General features: G+C 37.6%; 1 protein-coding gene and 1 long non-coding RNA gene across 2 annotated transcripts; both read left to right on the top strand.

The window, feature by feature from the left end:
- Positions 1–861: 861 nt before the first annotated feature.
- LOC116051367 lies at positions 862–2,429 on the top strand. The gene is made up of 2 exons (XR_004105335.2): positions 862–1,196; positions 1,256–2,429. It is a non-coding gene; the product is annotated as an uncharacterized LOC116051367 (long non-coding RNA).
- Positions 2,430–4,823: 2,394 nt separating this feature from the next.
- Positions 4,824–18,110, top strand: soat2 (sterol O-acyltransferase 2). Its single transcript, XM_031301719.2, has 16 exons — positions 4,824–5,045; positions 6,604–6,743; positions 7,193–7,254; positions 7,685–7,800; positions 7,930–7,983; positions 8,489–8,596; positions 9,379–9,661; positions 11,398–11,473; positions 12,374–12,458; positions 12,870–12,915; positions 13,215–13,344; positions 14,236–14,333; positions 15,144–15,242; positions 15,483–15,618; positions 16,168–16,313; positions 17,693–18,110. Exons 2-16 carry the CDS (start codon positions 6,665–6,667, stop codon positions 17,747–17,749), a joined length of 1,575 nt encoding a protein of 524 aa, XP_031157579.2. The 5' UTR covers positions 4,824–5,045; positions 6,604–6,664; the 3' UTR covers positions 17,750–18,110.
- Positions 18,111–18,382: the final 272 nt, after the last annotated feature.

Raw genomic sequence — 18,382 nt, 5'->3', positions numbered from 1 at the left:
TTTATACTGCTAGTGCTAATTAAAAGAAATATATATAATTTATAATTTGCTTTATTTTAAATGTTATGTATTTGCTATGTAATCTTAATTTACAGCAGTTGTTGAATGTGAAGCGTTTGCATTTGTTTTGATGTGTGCTTTGAATGTTTTGGATTTCAGATGTCCAACATTTTGTCATTGAAGGAAAATGTGTGCATGTGTGCAGCTGCCCTTCCAATATGAATTTGTTTAGGAGATGACTAAACCTACCGTTCTTTATGAACCACCTCAGAAACCAAAGCCCTGATTGTAGTGAGTAATTTATTGGCCTCAGCCAATGAGGTGTTTGACCTTTGACCCCAAGATTTATAACATATCCTGTGTTACTTGGGTGCAGTCTGAGTTATCTGAGCAGATAGGTTGATTGACTGTCAGCTCACACACTTACACACACACACACACACACACACACACACACACACTGATGGCCATGCCTAGGGTTGCAAAATTCCAGGATTATTCAAAGTGGAAACTTTTCATGGGAATTACCTGCAATGTATGGTAAATAACGGGAATAAAACGGAAATATAGGGGTTATCTGCTTAGGCTAAATTCATCATCTTATATGCAGATAGAAAACCAACTTTTTACTATATCATGAGCAGAAATAATCCAATGGGGAAAAGTACTTTGGCAAATGATCTATACATGTGATGGGAAAGTGTGCTGCTGAATGCACTGCATGATTACAATTTAGTTAAATGAGCATCCAATACTTGTGAATACAAAATTGTGCACAAACTTCCAAAATTCCCAAGCTTAATTTCTAATGAAAATTTACTGAAAATGTTCTGACCCTGTACAACCCTAGTCACAGCACCCTTTAAACTCTCTCGGTGACCTCCTGATCAGCCAGTCAGGATGAGAGAGTCAAGGGTACAGTAGACAGACTGTATATGCACGTGTGTGTGTGTGTGTGTGTGTGTGTGTGTGTGTGTGTGTGTGTGTGTGTGTGTGTATGTGTGTTTATTTTGAGAGAACAGGGGCTGTTTCTTCTTAGCAGAGTATCTCACTCTGGCCATTTAACATAGTATAAAAGTACTTTTATAATAAGCATCAAATATGATTTATATATAGACTTTCATAGTGCACACACCTGAAAGGGGGGAATAGCTCATCACATTGTACTTTATACTGTATCTTTTTCAACAAAACTAGTATCTTTCTCAGTGGAAATGTATGAATTTGTTTGAACAATTGTTTCTGGATTCCAAAGCTACATTACTGTTCTTCAGTATTTTTAAAAACATACACATCATTATTTTATAGCTACAGCTGTAATGGCTGTAAAGCCTAAAGTGTTGTTGCCTAGTGACACATAATCCACACCATATTTATAATAATAAGTACTTTGTATTTAAATTATTTTTACAATATAATTCCACCAAACTAAATAGTCTTTGTTAATATATTATCATTTTAAAATAAATGATAACTAACAATGTAATTGTAGTATTGGCACTGTTGTCCTGTTTTCCAATTAAACATAAAGTTGTTTCCCCCTTATACTTTAACATCTTGTCTTCTTTCGCTGTACTTTCTTCCCCATATCTGTCCCTTAAAGTTACCCAGTAAGTATTTTACTGACACCCTGTAAATACTAAATTATTACGTTACATAAATTGTGAGCTGTAATCTCAAGCGTTACAAACGGACCCTCACTTCTCATCATTTTAATGCTTATCAGAAATGCATGAAGCACTTTATCACATTATTTTTCTTTATGCTTTCTCTCTTTGTTCCTTATCACAAGACTTTACACTGAGTATCTAATACTGCAGTATTTCAGTGACTTGACTTTCTGCAAAGGGTAAAAAATGTCATTGAACTTGAGAACCCTTTCATTATCATTTAGCATAGAGTGTGTTTACATAACCTATAGAAACCATGCTTTGAAATGTGAACGGCCTTTTTTTTGTCAATTTGCTGTTAGTCAATCAAAACCACAAAGAAAACAACTATTCCTCTGACATGAACTACAGTATGGTTGTATACTGAGCTGTGAATGTTTGGATGATTGAGTGTGGAACTTATTTTCAGTCTTATTGTTCTGTTTTGTCTGACAGTAATTGTAGCCAAATTGAAAATGTTCTGGCAAGGTAAATAATATGTGATACTGTAGCCTCAATATGCAGAAATATAACTATGACAAGAATGCTAGGGTGGTTTAAAAAAGAAAAAAACAGATGCAAAATGTCTGTGTTTGTTTGTTTGTACATGTGTGCGTTGGTTGGTTTGTTTATGGCGTGTGATTTAGTGCATGCAGTACTTTCTTCTGTAGCTGCTGAGAAACAGTAGTGTTTCTCAGCAGTGTATCTCATGACACTACTTTCAATAAAGATGATCCTGTGTACATATCATTATTAAACTGTCTTGTTATTACTCTGCAACTCTAATTTATTTATTTATTAATTTATTTGACAGGGACAGTGTACATTAATTAGCATTTCTGCAAATGCACCAGAATTAGCCAAAAGGCTATTTTTCATCCGTTGTCCCTGGACAGATCTTAAAATTGTCTACCTAAAATAACACAATAAAAAGATTACAGTGAACAATGCAAATATAAAAAGCAGTAAAATAGATATATCTCCTCATATCATGTTGATAAATACAAGTTTACCAACATACAGACATTATGTTAATAAATAAAAAATTAAAAAAAATTAAAATTATACACATTAACACCACAGAGACACAAGTGGTAACAGGTTGGGTTGAGTGAAGATACATATTCTTATTAGTGCTGACATGTTTGATGTGATATGAGCCAGATTTTTAGATGTTTTTTAAACAGAGTGTATGTGGTGAGTTCTCTGATGTTCTGAGGGACAGAGTTCCACTCCTGCGCTGCTACGACTGAAAAGGCACTCTGACTAAAAGCACTTTTCCGTAACGGAACAACACAGTCTCCTCGGGCCGACCCTCGTGTTACTCTCAGTGTGGTGTTTCTGATGTTTACAAACTGACTGAGTGGGGGAGAAGACAGACCATGGATGATTTTATAAAACAGACATAGGTTTGAATACTTAATGACATTTTCCCAACTTAAGAACTTATGCTTTTGTAAAATGGCACAATGATGATACCTAAATGTTTTTTTATCCACAATTTTGATTGTCTGTTTATAAAGTGACTCTAAAGATTTTAGTGTTGTTTTATTTGCCTGTGACCAGGTTGTAAGACAGTAAGTGATATGAGACAGTACCATACTGTACATGAACATATTTGCTGCCTGAAGTGACAAGTTAGATCTTATGAACCGGAAATTTGCGATATTGAATTTGACTCTGTTGCAGACCTTTTTTATCTGTGATTTAAAAGTTAGTTTAGAGTCTAGTATGATGCCTAAGTATTTGAACTCTGACACAACTTTTATTTTTCCCCCTGTCAATTGTGTGATATTTTTTTACCATTTAAGCACTTACAGTACAGTAAAAAATACTGAAGTTACAATGTATTTAAGATAAATTAGAGAGTGTATGCTTGCTATAAATATAAAGACTTAAGATATTGGGTATTGCAGTTTCTTCTAATTTAATATGAAAATATCACCAACGTTGGGGAGGGTCCCCCCCCTCCTACAGTCCCTTACCTCAGAAAAACACATCCAAATGGTACAGTATGTTGTCAATAAATCCAGATACAGGCTGTAAAAACATCTGTAACAGAGGGGTCAGTGTTATCTAGGAACTGTGAAAGAAAAACTAGACATTTATTTGCTTGAACTTTATTCTAAAAAACACACGAGCCAACAGTGACAACCGAAACAAATTGATAAGTAGGGCAACTCAGGACCCAGAGAGGCAGTCCTCTGACAGAAGCTACCGAAGGGGGGGGGATTTGTTTATCTATGATTTGCTTTGCTCTCTGCTGTGGCTTTGTTTTTATTAATCAGTTGCATAATCAGTATACGTTAATACAGTTTTTTAAGATTATTTTTTGGGGCATTTTAGGCCTTTATTTATATAGGACTGTTTAGACTTGAAAGGGGAGAGAGAGGGGGAATGACATGCAGCAAAGGGCCACAGGTCGGAGTTGAACCTGTGGCCGCTACTTCGAGGAGTTAACCTCTATATATGGGCACCCGCTCTACCAGGTGAGCTACCCAGGCACCTAGTTAATACAGTTTTTGTGCAAATGACATAAGATTAAGGTTGACATGATGATGATGTATTGTGAGTTTGAACCCACTCTGTCACTAAACTGATCATTTCCATTCTTGTGTTTAAATTTTGGACACCACAGGACACCATGTACCTAAATGTGTCAAACACTGTATTTGGCCACAGAGTTAATGACCTCTGCTATCACTTTGCTCACCTAGTTTTATTATGCATTACATCATGCATGACTACTCTTCCTGTATTTGTCGAAGTTGTAGCTTTATGAGGTACATATATTGCTGATATGATCAATGAGAAATAATGTTTCCACAAAGAGGAAAGTTAACAAATAGGTTTATTTCCACTGGAAGGTCATCTTTATAGATCCTCTCGGCACATGTTTTAAGACATACAGTATAGAAATACTCTGCTTTGATTAATGAGTTGTGTTAAACATTCTTATAATTACATCTTCTCCTTCTCCCTTAAAAATCCAGCATCTGTGAATATCAAAAGATGTCTCATCTCGTATGTACTCGTGTTAAACTGTGCACAGAAGAACACAAAAATGAAATACGTGCTATGAATACGTTTTGCAATAACATCATCATCATCATTTTCTGTGAATAGACGAGGCTTCAAGACAAACTCCACTGTTCTGCTGCATAACCTCATATGTCCAGTAGAGGAGGTGAAGGGGGGACATGTCCTACCCAGGGCCAGGAGCCAAAAGGGCAAAGTGCAAAATAGCAGCCGAGGAAAGGAGAGGACACAGATTACAGGAACTGTGACACAGGCTTGCTTAAAAACAATCCACCAGCTCTCTCTCAGCAGGTATCATCGATTGAAACATTGCCTCTCAGCCTGTGGACCTCTGACTGAGCCCGGGGCTGGAAGACTGTGAGTATAAGTCTGACACATGGATGTCTGCCTGACATGTGTATCTGACATCTGTCACCTTTATAATTTTAATTCCACAGTTTATTCTATCTACAATTTTGTACAAGTAAAGAAGTTATAGTTTAAAAAAATGACAGAAATACAGAATAGAGTGAACTTGAAGACTGCTGAAATAGCTTAGTAGTTTAGTTTAGTAGTATGTTCTCTAAATGTAGACACTGCAAACAGAAAGTGAACCTTAGTTGACCTCAAGATGGCTGATAATGTGCATCGACAGCATTTATTGTAATCATTCAGTTAATACTTCAATACAGCTGTGACATCTGATTAGCATAATATGAATAAATTGTCTTTTTTTATCTTACTGACAAAATGAATTTATTTCACCGTAGCTTTCATTTCTCTGGTAATCCATCTGAAATATTGATCTTAGTCATCCTCAGCGTTACTAGTGCCCATTCAAAAAGGGCCTGTTAGGAATGGGTCGATTGCTTGGCCTCTGGTAGCACTGTTAGCAGCTTTTAGCACCGTTAGTGTGGCTGTGACGACAGAAGTGAGAGCTGTGTGCAGACCATATTGGACAATCCTGGCCCAGGCTCTGAATGTTGTATATACTGTAGCCTCTTTAATGGTAAAGTCTCTCATTATTGGTAAATGAGAGGAAAGTCAGGCTGCAAGTGGGCAAGACAAATAGGGGACAAGCCAGTAAGGCTGATTTCTTAAGCATTATCCCTCAACCTCAAAATGCATAATTATGTCATAAAGTCTGACCTTCTCAAAAACGTGCTTCTCTTCATCTCTTTCTCTTCCATCTCATCATCTTCAGTCAGATAATGTATAATCTGTCTTTGAGCAAAGCTTTTCTGCTGTGTTGACATTTCTCCTGAGGAATGATCAAACAGCTTTGATTAGAAAATTAGGTTACTTTGTGTCTTTTACCTCTCCGTCAGTCTTCTGTGTATCTTATCTATAGTGTGTGTAAACTTACACTGAGAACAGGTAGACCAGCTTTATCATGTGTTTACATTGTTTGCTTGAGTCAAAATGACTGGTGATAAGACTAATGGAAGAGCACTCTAGGTAACTACAGTTCAAAACCCCTGACCCACTACATGTTTCTACAGTCAGACCAATAGTTTGTGCACTTTTTCAGTTTGGGATTCATACGAGAAAGCTCACCTCATCGGGAATATGGCTCATCAGGAATATTAATGCTTTTTTTGCATGAGGCAACCCGCCAGCAATGAGCCTGTGACCTCATTTACTCTCTCAATTTATAGTAGAAGATTCTCTTCTCGATATCGACAAGCCTCAACAAAGGCACAGTAAATTACATAGGGTAAAAACCCTCCATGGGTTGAAAGTTTCGATCATGTTGCACCTCTGTCCTGTGATGTCATAGCTCTTTCGCAACTGAAAACATGATTATTGGGGTGTCTCTGTCTATAGAGGGCCATGAACCAACGTGTTTTAGCTCTAAGTGATCCAATATGGATTTATCCTCAGGGAAGCAAGATAATGTGTGTGAAAGACTAACATACAACTTTGATATGCACAGGATTGTCGACCTGAGTCTCAGTAGATAGTCCTAAGTGTTGTGGCGTGGTCTGGTAGTAAACATGACGACTGCGGAGCAACCTAATGGACTATGGCACCGAAACGTCAAGGCCCGTCAGTCAGATGAGACCTCCGGTCATGGTATGGTTAATAATATATTTATTTCCCCACCCATTTATGGAAAATGTTTTAATGTGTGATATTAAGTTGTATTGGGTTTTGCATGTGTTATAGTAAGTAATTGCATATTTAGTGGTCTTTTTTGCATAATTGTTTGAGTAATTGCTTGCAGACAAATTTAAAGTTCAATATATACAGTAATTGTTTTTGATAGGTGGTAAGAAGAAAAACAAGAACATTTACTGTAGAATTCCACAGTAGTAGTAGCTGGACCAAGATGGAATAATTTTTTTTTTTATCACTTTTCTGAAGTTGCTATATGTAGGAATATTGCAGAAATATGTGCAGAGTGTGGGATTCCAAGTTAACTCTTTTCTTCGTTTTGCACTGAATATAAATTCAGGTTCAATATGTTCATATATATTGTACTGGTTGATAATCATATGCAGCGTATGTTCTTCTCTCTGCAGTTGGGGGTCATAGCAATGTACAGAATGAAGAAGATCTAAGACAGTGGCAGAAGCATGCACAGGTAACCCATAACTCCACTTCCACCCAGTATCTTAACTTGCCACAGTCCCTCAATTATTTTTTTGGGGCATTTCAGCCTTTAATGGAAAGAACAGATAGATATGAAAGGGGAGAGAGAGGAGGATGACATGCAGGAAATCATCTCAGGTCGGACTCAAACCCTGGACCTTCTGCGTCAACGTATACACATGTGCGCCTGCTCTACCAACTGAGCTAACCCGGCCACGACAGACCCTCAATTATGCTATCCCTCTTCTGTCTTACTTAGAGAAAATACAGAAGCTAAGGTTGTGCAGATTAAACAGGATACAGCATAAAGACATATTTAAAAATATGGGATGCAACTTGTACTGTACTTGGGGTAAACAAATAGAGTAGGCTTTAAGTTGAAAAAGCTAAAACTACATTTTCTCCTGTGTGTCCTCCTGTAGAAGGTGAAGGAGAAGATCTTGGAGCAGGTTCATGATCAGCTCAGTGATTTACTTGACAAAGCTCTGACTGAGTCAGTCCAGCCTGTTACCCAAATACAGAAAAAAATGCCATCCAGGTAAGGAAAAGGAGGAGGCGGCAACTTTTACTAGCACACATATTATTCCTTATTGATCTGGGAGATATATTTATCCTCTCATTAACTGCACTAAAATGTGTGTCCATTATTCCGTGTCGATTGTTTTAGATCTCAGAGAATGGATGACGGCAAGGTGTTTATGGAAAGATCGTCACTGCTGGAGTAAGTGTAAAAGACAAGTCGTCTCCAATATACCATGCCTAAAGATCAGGGCAGTATCTTTACTAAATCTTTTTTCCAAATACAATTTTTAAACACCGCTTGTATGTTCTGTATTTATTGTACTTGAAATTTCTCTTTTAAAATCACTAAACAACAGATTGTATATAAAGAATCTACAAACAACCTCATATTTACAGTATACAGTATACCTTCCTGATGAGAGCAAGATAGCTGAACATGTTTGAGAAATGCAGATATATGCATGGTATGTTGGAGAGGAGTCATGCAACTTGCTAACAGACAATCTAAATCTACAACAGAGATCAATGGTTATGTGGTCTGCATACTGTATACACGACACAAATACAGATCATTCAGATATTCCAATGGGCATGTTTGTGTGTATTTTATATGAATAAACCTCTAACATGTATACGGCGTAAGAGATATTCTCATGAATACCACATAGAGCTGTTTTAATGACAGTTATCCTCTTCTTCATCAGTGAGCTGTTTGAGATCAACCACATCAGGACCATCTACCACATGTTCATTGCCGTACTCCTCATCTTCTGTCTCAGCACACTGGCTGTCGACTACATCGACCAGGGCAGGTCAGTGTGACGTGTGTTTGTGTGTGTGTGTGTGTGTGTGTGTGTGTGTGTAGAGGTGTGTATGTTTACAACAATGACACCTCTCAAACTCTATGACCCTGAACTAAATCTAATAAAAACTCAATTACCCCAAAGCCTTTAAAAACTTCTTATCTTCCTTTTCTTCCTTATGGGGTCCCATCATCCTTCTCTCCCTGCCTCTCTGCTAATCTGGCAGCAGAAAGATACAGTAGAGCAATCAATCCCTCTGAGTATTCCTGCTGTTGCTTTGGGCAGCTCGGTAATGATTCGGTTGGGTTGTGAGTTTAATTCATATGTTTCTCCAACGGGAAACTTGACAAATTGCAAATTACTTGATACATCCACCCACAGTTAACTTTCATTTTAATATGGAGAAAATTAATGGAATAGAAAAATAATAATATACAAGTGGTCATGTTAAATTAGACAAACCCTTTGACATGCTGCAATGAGTGGGTATTTTAAATCTGTTATTCTTATCACCTAGGGGTCTTTTCAGAGAAAGTAATGGGGAAAATATTTAAGGCATTTAACTATGCCAGTCATGCTTTAATACAATTAAAATGGTTATTCAAAACCCTGTTCAAAACTAAAACAAACCAAAGGCGCTAATGGAGCGCATCATGAATGTCCATAATTTCAACTTCATTTTATTCTGTTAATTTCTTCCTAATAAAACTAATTAATTATTAGGAATTATATATAATAACCATTGCCTTCGTGTAATGATTAATAATTTGTATTCCTTTATGCAATCTCAGGTTGGTCTTGGAGTTCGACCTGTTGTTCTTTGCCTTTGGGAAGCTGGGGACGGTCACCTGTGCCTGGCTTGTGATGTTTGTCTACACCCTGCTCGTTCCCTACTTCACCCTGGTGTTTTGGGGATCTTTTTACCACAGCTTCCCCTCTAAATTGGGACTGTCTCTTGGCACGGGCCTGGTCCTGTCTGCAGTGCAGACCTGCGTACTGGGACTGTTCCCCATCTATGTGGCTGTGCACTACCAGCTGCCACCAGCCTCACGGTTCATTGTGATACTGGAGCAGGTGAGTAAGTGTCTGAGTAATAAATGCTGTCATTTATTGAGAACAGGGTGCAAATGTTTTGGAATGCCGCAAGCCGCATAAAGTGAAAATGCCATCCACATTAGAGCCTTACTCATTCATCAGCATGATCACAGATGTAATGTATTGGGATTGGTGTTTGCTGCTTTGTAAAAAATGCACACAACATTTTTTTTAATTTAAAAATCATGTCTCAATTTCATTTGTCCATCAGAGCACACTATTGTTTAACTGCAAAATGTCCTGCTGTAGACAAATCTTAGTCACAATTCTTTGTTACCACACTAAATACACAAACTACAGTATGTACAGGTGCACTGATTACCTACTGTAGTCAACTGTGTGAGACATCACATCAGTGAATAGAATAGTAAGATCAGGTTAAGGCAGCCCAACTTGATTCTGCTGGTACATTCACATGGCATACTCCTCTCACGGCAACATATATTCAACGCACCCTTTTAATCACAACTGTGTACTTAAGCCATCAGTGCTCTGTTCACTCTGTCGCTTGATGCAGCCGTTACTTCTGTTCATACAGCATTGCAAAAGCCCCACCTCCACCTGCTTCCTCCACCTGAAGCCTCTGAGTCTTCCCTTCCCTCTAGGGGAAAGATACAGTAGTATCATATAGCGATGAGGTCAGAGCCTAGATATTAAATTGACCATTTCATATTTATAAAGTTAGATTTTGAGGAAAATTATGCTCTTTCAGGAAACTCTCAAAGAACTAATCCCCCTTTAACACATGATACAGTAATGGTACAGAATCAGAGATAGCTGTTAACACACTTGATGATTAGAGCTTAGCAAGACAGCAAAGCCAAGCTTAAATCACATAAGGAGGAGGTTTGGGTGTTGGAGGACTAGAGCGAGCTGTGGCAGCAAGCAGAGTTGAGAAATCTCCTGCAGTATAATTAAAGTGTTTTACTGCTGCTCAGCATAAAAATTCAATAAGCTAAATATATTTAAAAAAAAGAAAACGCCCTGTGCTTGGACTGTAGATTAAAATCATGGTCATTGGTAAATCTAAATTATAAATGCAGCCCTTAACTGCCATCAGCAAGAACATTGTGAGCTGGAAGGGCACCAAAAGAGAGTAGATCTCAGTGTAGCCAACATTGTAATAATACCTCCTCATCCTCTTTATCACACCGGCCCCGGTCTCCTAAAACCATCTTAGTAAAATGAGTTTAGCACCATTGGAGTGAATTAATCTCAGTGCTTAGATGCTTTTGGGAAATACAGTCCTGATCCTCGTCTGACTTGGTTCCACAAAGTCTATTTGTAATTCTGATGCTGTCCGTCTCATACATAAAGTGTATTTTATTGATTTTAGATGCGTAATTGAATGTGTTTCCTTTACTAAATTGCCCAGAAAGAGAACGTGGTTCTCTGCTCTATGCAGATTGATAATGCATCATGTCTGAACTGCAGTTTTTGGCAGGCTAAAATTATAAACCAGTTCTCCAGCTGTGTTTCTGTCATGATATACAGTTTTCCATTGCTGTACTTCCTCCCGATTTATTACAGAAGTAAGCTAAATAAGGCATCATTGGGTCAATACATACAAACAGAAACATGAGATTGAGGCCAAAAAGATGTAGGTTGTTCCCTTCAGACACTTCTCAATTCATGCAATAAAGACAGACATTGAAGCTGTTAGTGTTGATACATTGCGTCTCACTTCACATAATAACTGTATCAATTTTCCCCAGATTCGATTCCTGATGAAGAGCTACTCCTTCATGAGAGAAACCGTTCCTGTTATTATGAAGAATCCAGCAAAGGAAGGTACTGTGCTGTATTGTATTGATGTCAGGTGTATTTACTCCTCAGGCAGTATCATTACTCACGGTGACACTCCCCGACACCAGAGAAAAATTTGTAAAACAGACCTCAGCAGGTTACCACCACATGATTCATGCTGAAGTTAAACTAACAATGAATTAACCCATGCAATAAATAACCTCGAGAATGTGCAGCCTCTCGAGATTCTATTGTAAAAGTCTGTTGTTGTGGGGAAGAATGTGTCTCTCCTTTGACTGTAAAACTTATAGTAATAAACGTGAATACCTTTCAGGAGAAAAAACTGTATAGTCCTGAATAATACAGTTTTGTCCATGGTTTGAATGGAATGATTTGGATATTAGTTCATTGTTTTAAACACAGATTTACACAAGTTCTGTTAAGGTAACATTTTTACAAAACATTGTATAACTTTTTTTTAAAAACATTTTGAAATGTCATTAGTAAAAAGTTGAAGCTTGACTGAAGTACAGCTAATAACTCAGCGAAAGAGATTAGAGGCTTTACGGCACACACCTTCACATAATGGCTTAACGATTTTGTGACCCACTGTTGTTTAATTTTAAAGGCAGCCATTTGTTAGAGGGTCCCTACATTAGGGCACAGTTAAGCTTTAGTGTAACTGCTGTTAGAGGCAACTGTAAAACTAAAGATTTTAAAGGCAATGGTATTATGCTACATAATGAAACAAGAAAAATAAAATGAGAAGCTTATGTATGAACCACAGGCCATCAGTGAGCTATTTTTTACTGAACCCCTTTTTTTTTAAATCATTCCAGACAACTTGTGACTGCTAATAAGATATTTTACTGCCAACTTTTAGGACTCAAAACTGGACCAATCTACTTTGATCGTCTTACTCACTGAAAAGTCTTTGCTTTTCAGGAGAAAGTCCCAGATTCCCAACATTATCCAGCTATTTGTACTTCCTCTTCTGTCCAACACTTATCTACAGGGAATCATACCCTCGGTAAGACCTTCGACCTGGATTACTTTTGCTTACCCTTCTTTATATTATTTTAATTAGTGATAATATTAATGTGAGTACAACTGACATGAACCAGAGTGGATGTCCTATTAACTTTGTTCCACAAACCAACAAAAGGCTGGTAGCATTTTAGGCCTTTTTCAAGTAAGACATTTTGGCATGTCGCAGAGAAAGATTAATAATGGCTGAATTCCTTTTAGCTGTTTCTGTTTCAGGATCCTGGTATTTTGCATGCTGGCTCACTATCACACTGTTATTTTACAGTTTATGGGGACACTTGAATAGAACAGAACCATTGTTAATGTCATTTTCCTGCTATGAAGTGGGCAATCACAGCTAATTTCACATCATATAACACACTGTAAATAGTGACATCCTGTCTGTTCTTCACAGGAATACCCACATAAGATGGAAGTATGTTGGCATCACACTTGGCATGGTAAGATCGAGAGAGTTCATTTTCATTTTCACACTTCTTACCTATCATTCGGATTGAGTAAGAAAACTAAGCTCTATGTGGGGTTAATGACCTAGCTTTTAGAAAAGATCTGACCTAAGTTGTTCACAGCACTCGTGTGATAACGTAAAGCAATCATAAACTACAGGTACTTAGTCCTGTAATAGCTTTAATCTCTGATATCTCAGATCACACCACTATCTCTGGTTTTCTAGTGCTGATTCTCAAGTTTGCTCCATATTTCATTTCCTTTTCCTTCTACGGTAACGCTCAATTTGCAGATCTTAGGATGCCTGTTTTACGGCTACTTCATCCTGGTCCGTCTTTGTGTGCCCGTCTTCAGACCTGAGACCAACCAGCCTCTGAGTAAACGATCAATGGTTCTGGCGGTGTTCAACTCAATATTACCAGGTACTCTACTTTCTACTCTCTACCTACATGTAGCTTGTTCTGGAAAAATTTTCAGGCAATATTAGAAGGAAGTTGTGTAAAACAGACATGTAAGTGAGATGGATAGATAGATAGATAGATAGATAGATAGATAGATAGATAGAGAGATAGATAGATAGATGGATAAATAGATAGATAGATAGATTGATTGATTGATTGATTGATTGATTGATTGATCCCGGGGGGAATTTAGGCATCCAGTAGCTTATACGACACATAAACAAAACACTGATGCACACAGGAATAAAGAATAGAAACATAACAATAAAAACACAGCCGTGAAGTTATAGTCAAGCCACCAAAACGACAACAGAGAGCTGTCACTATAATAGAGTATATGTACTAATAGAGGTAGTGCAACTGTAAGTTGATTAAAAAGTAATTAAAAAAGTAAAAACGCTGCAAGAATAAAGATTACTATGGATAATATAAAATCTACATTGTACATAAATATATGAACAAATACAAATGCAGAGTGTGCATACGGCTAACATAGCCAGTAACTTACAGTTCACCTTTATTTGTAACATCACTTCTACTTACAACCTCTATAATCTCTTATCAGCATGAGTCAGTGCTGGTTAATGTATTGCTTAATATGGAAACATGTCTCTAGTGTTTTGAAGTCAGTGATAAGATTAAAGATGCTATTATGTAATAAGATACAGGTATTAAAGCCTGGCATATTTAATACTCCCCTTAAGTGAATAGCTTTCTGAGTAGGTGCTGATATAAGAGCATCAGTGTCAAATTGCAGTTCTTATGAGAAAGCTGGGAGCAATGCCCAGAATAAAAGTGTTCCTCGTAAAATTTCTCTCTCTCTCTCTCTCTCTCTCTATCTGTCTGTCTCAGGTATAATGCTCCTTCTGTTGTGTTTCTTTGCCTTCCTGCACTGCTGGCTCAACCTCTTTGGAGAACTGCTGTGTTTTGCTGACAGAATGTTTTACAAGGTGTGTGGCATGGCTCATTTTGTGTGGCATCATCTCTCCTGTGAACACATTACTTTCAGATATGCTTGCTTTTCCAGATGGGGAAATTTTGATTAATGACAAGTTAGATTACAGCAGGGTGGCCTGATGGTCCCAAAATAGTTTAACGTTTCCATCATTATATTCTGTTGATACAGTTTGCTCTTGAACAAGCAATGACTTACTTCTGTGACTTACTGCTTTGACTGATGACTGATGTGTTTTTGCAAGTCCGAAGTTGTGAACAAATTTAAACTGGCAGATTGATTTAATTTGGACAATAACAGTAAGGAGGCGGCAGAGCTTTACTGATTGTAAGTTGGTGTAAGAAGAATCTGTGTGGTACCTAAAACCTAAATGAAGTCAAAGTTAGAAGTAGTCTTTTGAAGCTTTCATTTGCTGTATATTTATTTTTCTGTGATGATAATGTGGCCACAACGCTTCCTTGAAATCTGCTCTAGGTGCCCTACTGTATCTTTATGATTATGTGCACCTGATACTACTTATCTGTTTAAAAGAGGTTGGAGTGTGTTTTTGTACATTTGTGTTTTTCTGCATTACAAATGAATGAGATCTTTAAAAGACTCTCTCTAACTTTGAGTCCAAACTGTTTACCTCTAAAGTAGTTGGAAGCACTGTATGCTATCAGCGCTAGAAACTCTAAAAATCTAGTTAATGATGGCCATATTTCATTTAAGAAGATCATACAAGTTTGGCTCACACCAGTTTCACTTATAAAAATCATTATGAATTATTTAACAGCAGTCATCTCATTTTACTGTGATTTTCTAGGACTGGTGGAACTCGACATCTTTCGCCAACTATTATCGTACCTGGAACGTAGTGGTTCATGACTGGCTTTATTACTACGGATACAGAGATTTCCTCTGGGTGAGTAGAGTGCCATTACAGTAAACTATAATTACATACAATGAATAATAGTAAACAAAACAATTATGTAATGTCCCAGTGAATTCCGTCTGTATTTCCAAAGCAGCATGTTACATGATAAAGTGCAGAAAGTAGTTTAACTTGTCCTGTAATTCTAGTCACACAAATTCCCTACTAAACCAGCCTGACCTATGAACTCTGAGCCAAACCCTCTCCCTGTTCTTCCTCTGATCCCTGCAGCTGTCAAATAGGAAATTCCGAACAGCTGCCATGCTCTCCGTGTTCATCGTCTCTGCTGTCGTCCATGAGTACGCCTTGGCCATTGGCTTCGGCTTCTTCTATCCCGTCATGTTCTGTCTCTTTGCCCTCTTTGGAGGTGAGGGTTGTACTCATTATTCAGGGAACAATCTTCACAATAATAAACACAGAAATTATTGGTATCAGGTGCTCTGACCTGGCTGCTGGAAAACATTTGATAACATACATGCCTTTCAAATAAAGGAAGAGAAGGAGACAGAAAACGAGAGAAACGTATTGAATGTCAACCTCATTGCCGTTGCTAAAATTAAAACACTGTCTCTGAATTCAATGGCGTGTTAAAAATATGTAAATTTCCCCTTCTACATTCTGGACTGTGCCTTCAAGCCTTCAAAGTTAAAATCAGTAATTATTCACTCCAACACCCATTGAGTAGCTGTTTTCAGGGGACGACTGTCATTATATTTAAAGAGAGTACACTTGTGCATTGTGTCCTTTTCCTCTGGGTTGTCAATCTTACAAAATGTTTTTTTCACTTACTGTTTGTCCCTGTCCTTACATGTACTAACAGCCTCACATCTACTTACTTACTATTTAGCTACAGATGTATTCCTTCATACACAAAAAACAATCAACAACAACATTCCCTCATGTCATCCTCTCTTAGTGATGTTCAACTTTACCATGAACGACAAGCGACAGAGCCCTGTGTTTAACGTCATCATGTGGGCGTGTCTCTTCCTCGGTCAGGGCGTCCAGGTGTGTCTGTACTGCCAGGAGTGGTACGCCCAGATACATTGCCCTCGGACAGGGGTACGTACTCCACCTATGTGTACTGCTAGTACTGATGAGGCCATGCTATGAACAGACTTATGCTTGTTTAACTAATTTCTTCACATCTGGATGATGTTGATTCTACTCTTTCATATAGCTCTACTTTTTATGATATCAGACCTGCTTCTTCGTAGGCTTGCACATGTCCAGTGGGTCAATCAGTCAGGCCTTCAAAAATCTCCACAAGACAGACATCACTCTATTTTATAGTGACACAAACGTGCTTCAAAAACATGCTTTCTCTCTCACATTTAATTAAACTTTTGGTTTTCTTGAACAGAAACAGTGATTTTTCTTAAAATAAAATCAATAAAACCTGACAGAAAGTACAATTTGTGACCCTTTTTTTATCAGCAGAAGATATAAAAACATATGTAACTAAACTGTGAGATTCCTCTGAGAGATTTATTATGGTGTTTGTAGGCTTGAACAACTATCCCACTTGACTGGGTTTAGACTCAGTGAGAAGCTGCATGATTGAAAAAGATCAAAAATAGACAGAGCTACAGATACATAAACAGATACATGTGACTGCATGTATGAGGATTTTAAAAGAAACAGCAGTTTATTTCTAGTGTGCTGCACTACAATGACCTCATTAAACAGCACTTTGAACCGCAGTTTCTGAGGCACTTTAATGGAAAAAAAGGCCAGCGGGTGAATAAACTTGAAATACAAATAAATAGACTAAAAGACTAGAAAAAAAGATAAATACTACCTAACAACATCACATGACTGGTGCTTGAGTACTTTGATGTTGGACATCATACAGACTCCAGCAACCAGATGAATCTGACTATAACTCCTTTCACTGTCTCATCATCCTGGCTTTGCCATCTGTTCTCATGTCCAGTCATTCATGAGCATATGTTACTACACAGACTATGTGCCTATGTAGACACACATAAAGTGCATAAACTTGTTCTTAAAGAGACGACACACCCAATTCACATACATAAGCCCTTGTAGGTAAGCCACATGTTTTGAATAACGGCACGTTTGTAAAAAATCTGACATGTATTTTACTCTTAAAAAGCTGCCCTTTATTCCCAAAGCGTTTGATGAAGTCACAGATGTAAATGATTTGCCTGACAGATGGGCACAGATGTACTTAACATACTTATTTCACTATGAACTACCCGCTAAGGCATCTTCTAAAGCCAGTGGCGTCATTCAAACACACATACAATGGCTTAACACAGATAACTGCAGTCTAAAAATAGAGGTGACATCCGGTAAATGAGATTATTAAGTGATGATAAATGGATGTTTATATCATACAGATGAAATGTATAAAAGGGTAATAATACAGATAATGATACCATATTTAGACCAATTCTTCTACTCTATCTCAACAGAATAGCTTCTGGGAGTTGGTGACGCCTCGATCGTGGTCCTGCAGCTACCAGAGATGATGCTGTTTTTCTCCTGGGCTGGAGGGATAAATGATGAAGGATGGAGATCTAAAAACCATGACTGACTGAACACAGGAGAGAGCAAGGAACTTGAAAGACATGTAAATATATAAGGTTTTCTGTTTTTAGTGTGAAAAGATTTTTGTCCTTACCTTCTTTATGTTGTTATTTAGATGTGATGTTATCCACAAATCTATCACCTCTGAATTATTCCTAATTTTTCTTTGTATTGATAGTAGTAAACTGTTTAATAATTCAGGCTGTGTAAAACGTCCTTTAAAGATTATTGTAATAGGCTGATAGAATATTGTACTGTAAGCAAACTGTTGCACATTAATAAAATGTATTGGCAGACAAAGTCTCTATGTGCAAAGTTTTGAGCAAATGTGTCCATTTTCTGTGAACGGATCAAACTAACAAGATTCGACATGTTAATTAGTGAGCTTAATAGGTTCTGGTAGGCAGACTCCTGACAGGTTAGCTGTTTCCCCCAGTTACCAGTCTTAATGCTAAGGTAGGCTACACACATCCCGGCTTCTGGGTGATGCACAACATAATCAATAGGGGGACAATACAGTATGTACTGTATATATTTTTCACGAGTTATATGCTATTTTACTGAAGCCAATTCTT

This window comes from Sander lucioperca, chromosome 6 (genome assembly GCF_008315115.2).
Source record: "Sander lucioperca isolate FBNREF2018 chromosome 6, SLUC_FBN_1.2, whole genome shotgun sequence".
Lineage (NCBI taxonomy): Eukaryota > Metazoa > Chordata > Actinopteri > Perciformes > Percidae > Sander > Sander lucioperca.
This window is presented reverse-complemented; position numbering and strand designations above follow the sequence as displayed.

What these genes read in the sequence shown, in the direction of transcription:
- soat2 (XM_031301719.2), top strand. Translation starts at nt 6,665, where the DNA reads ATGACGACTGCGGAGCAACCTAATGGACTATGGCACCGAAACGTCAAG. An exon ending in TACAGGGAATCATACCCTCG is followed by an intron (nt 12,459 to 12,869) that starts GTAAGACCTTCG and finishes TGTTCTTCACAG; the next exon opens with GAATACCCACATAAGATGGA. An exon ending in GATACAGAGATTTCCTCTGG is followed by an intron (nt 15,243 to 15,482) that starts GTGAGTAGAGTG and finishes TGATCCCTGCAG; the next exon opens with CTGTCAAATAGGAAATTCCG.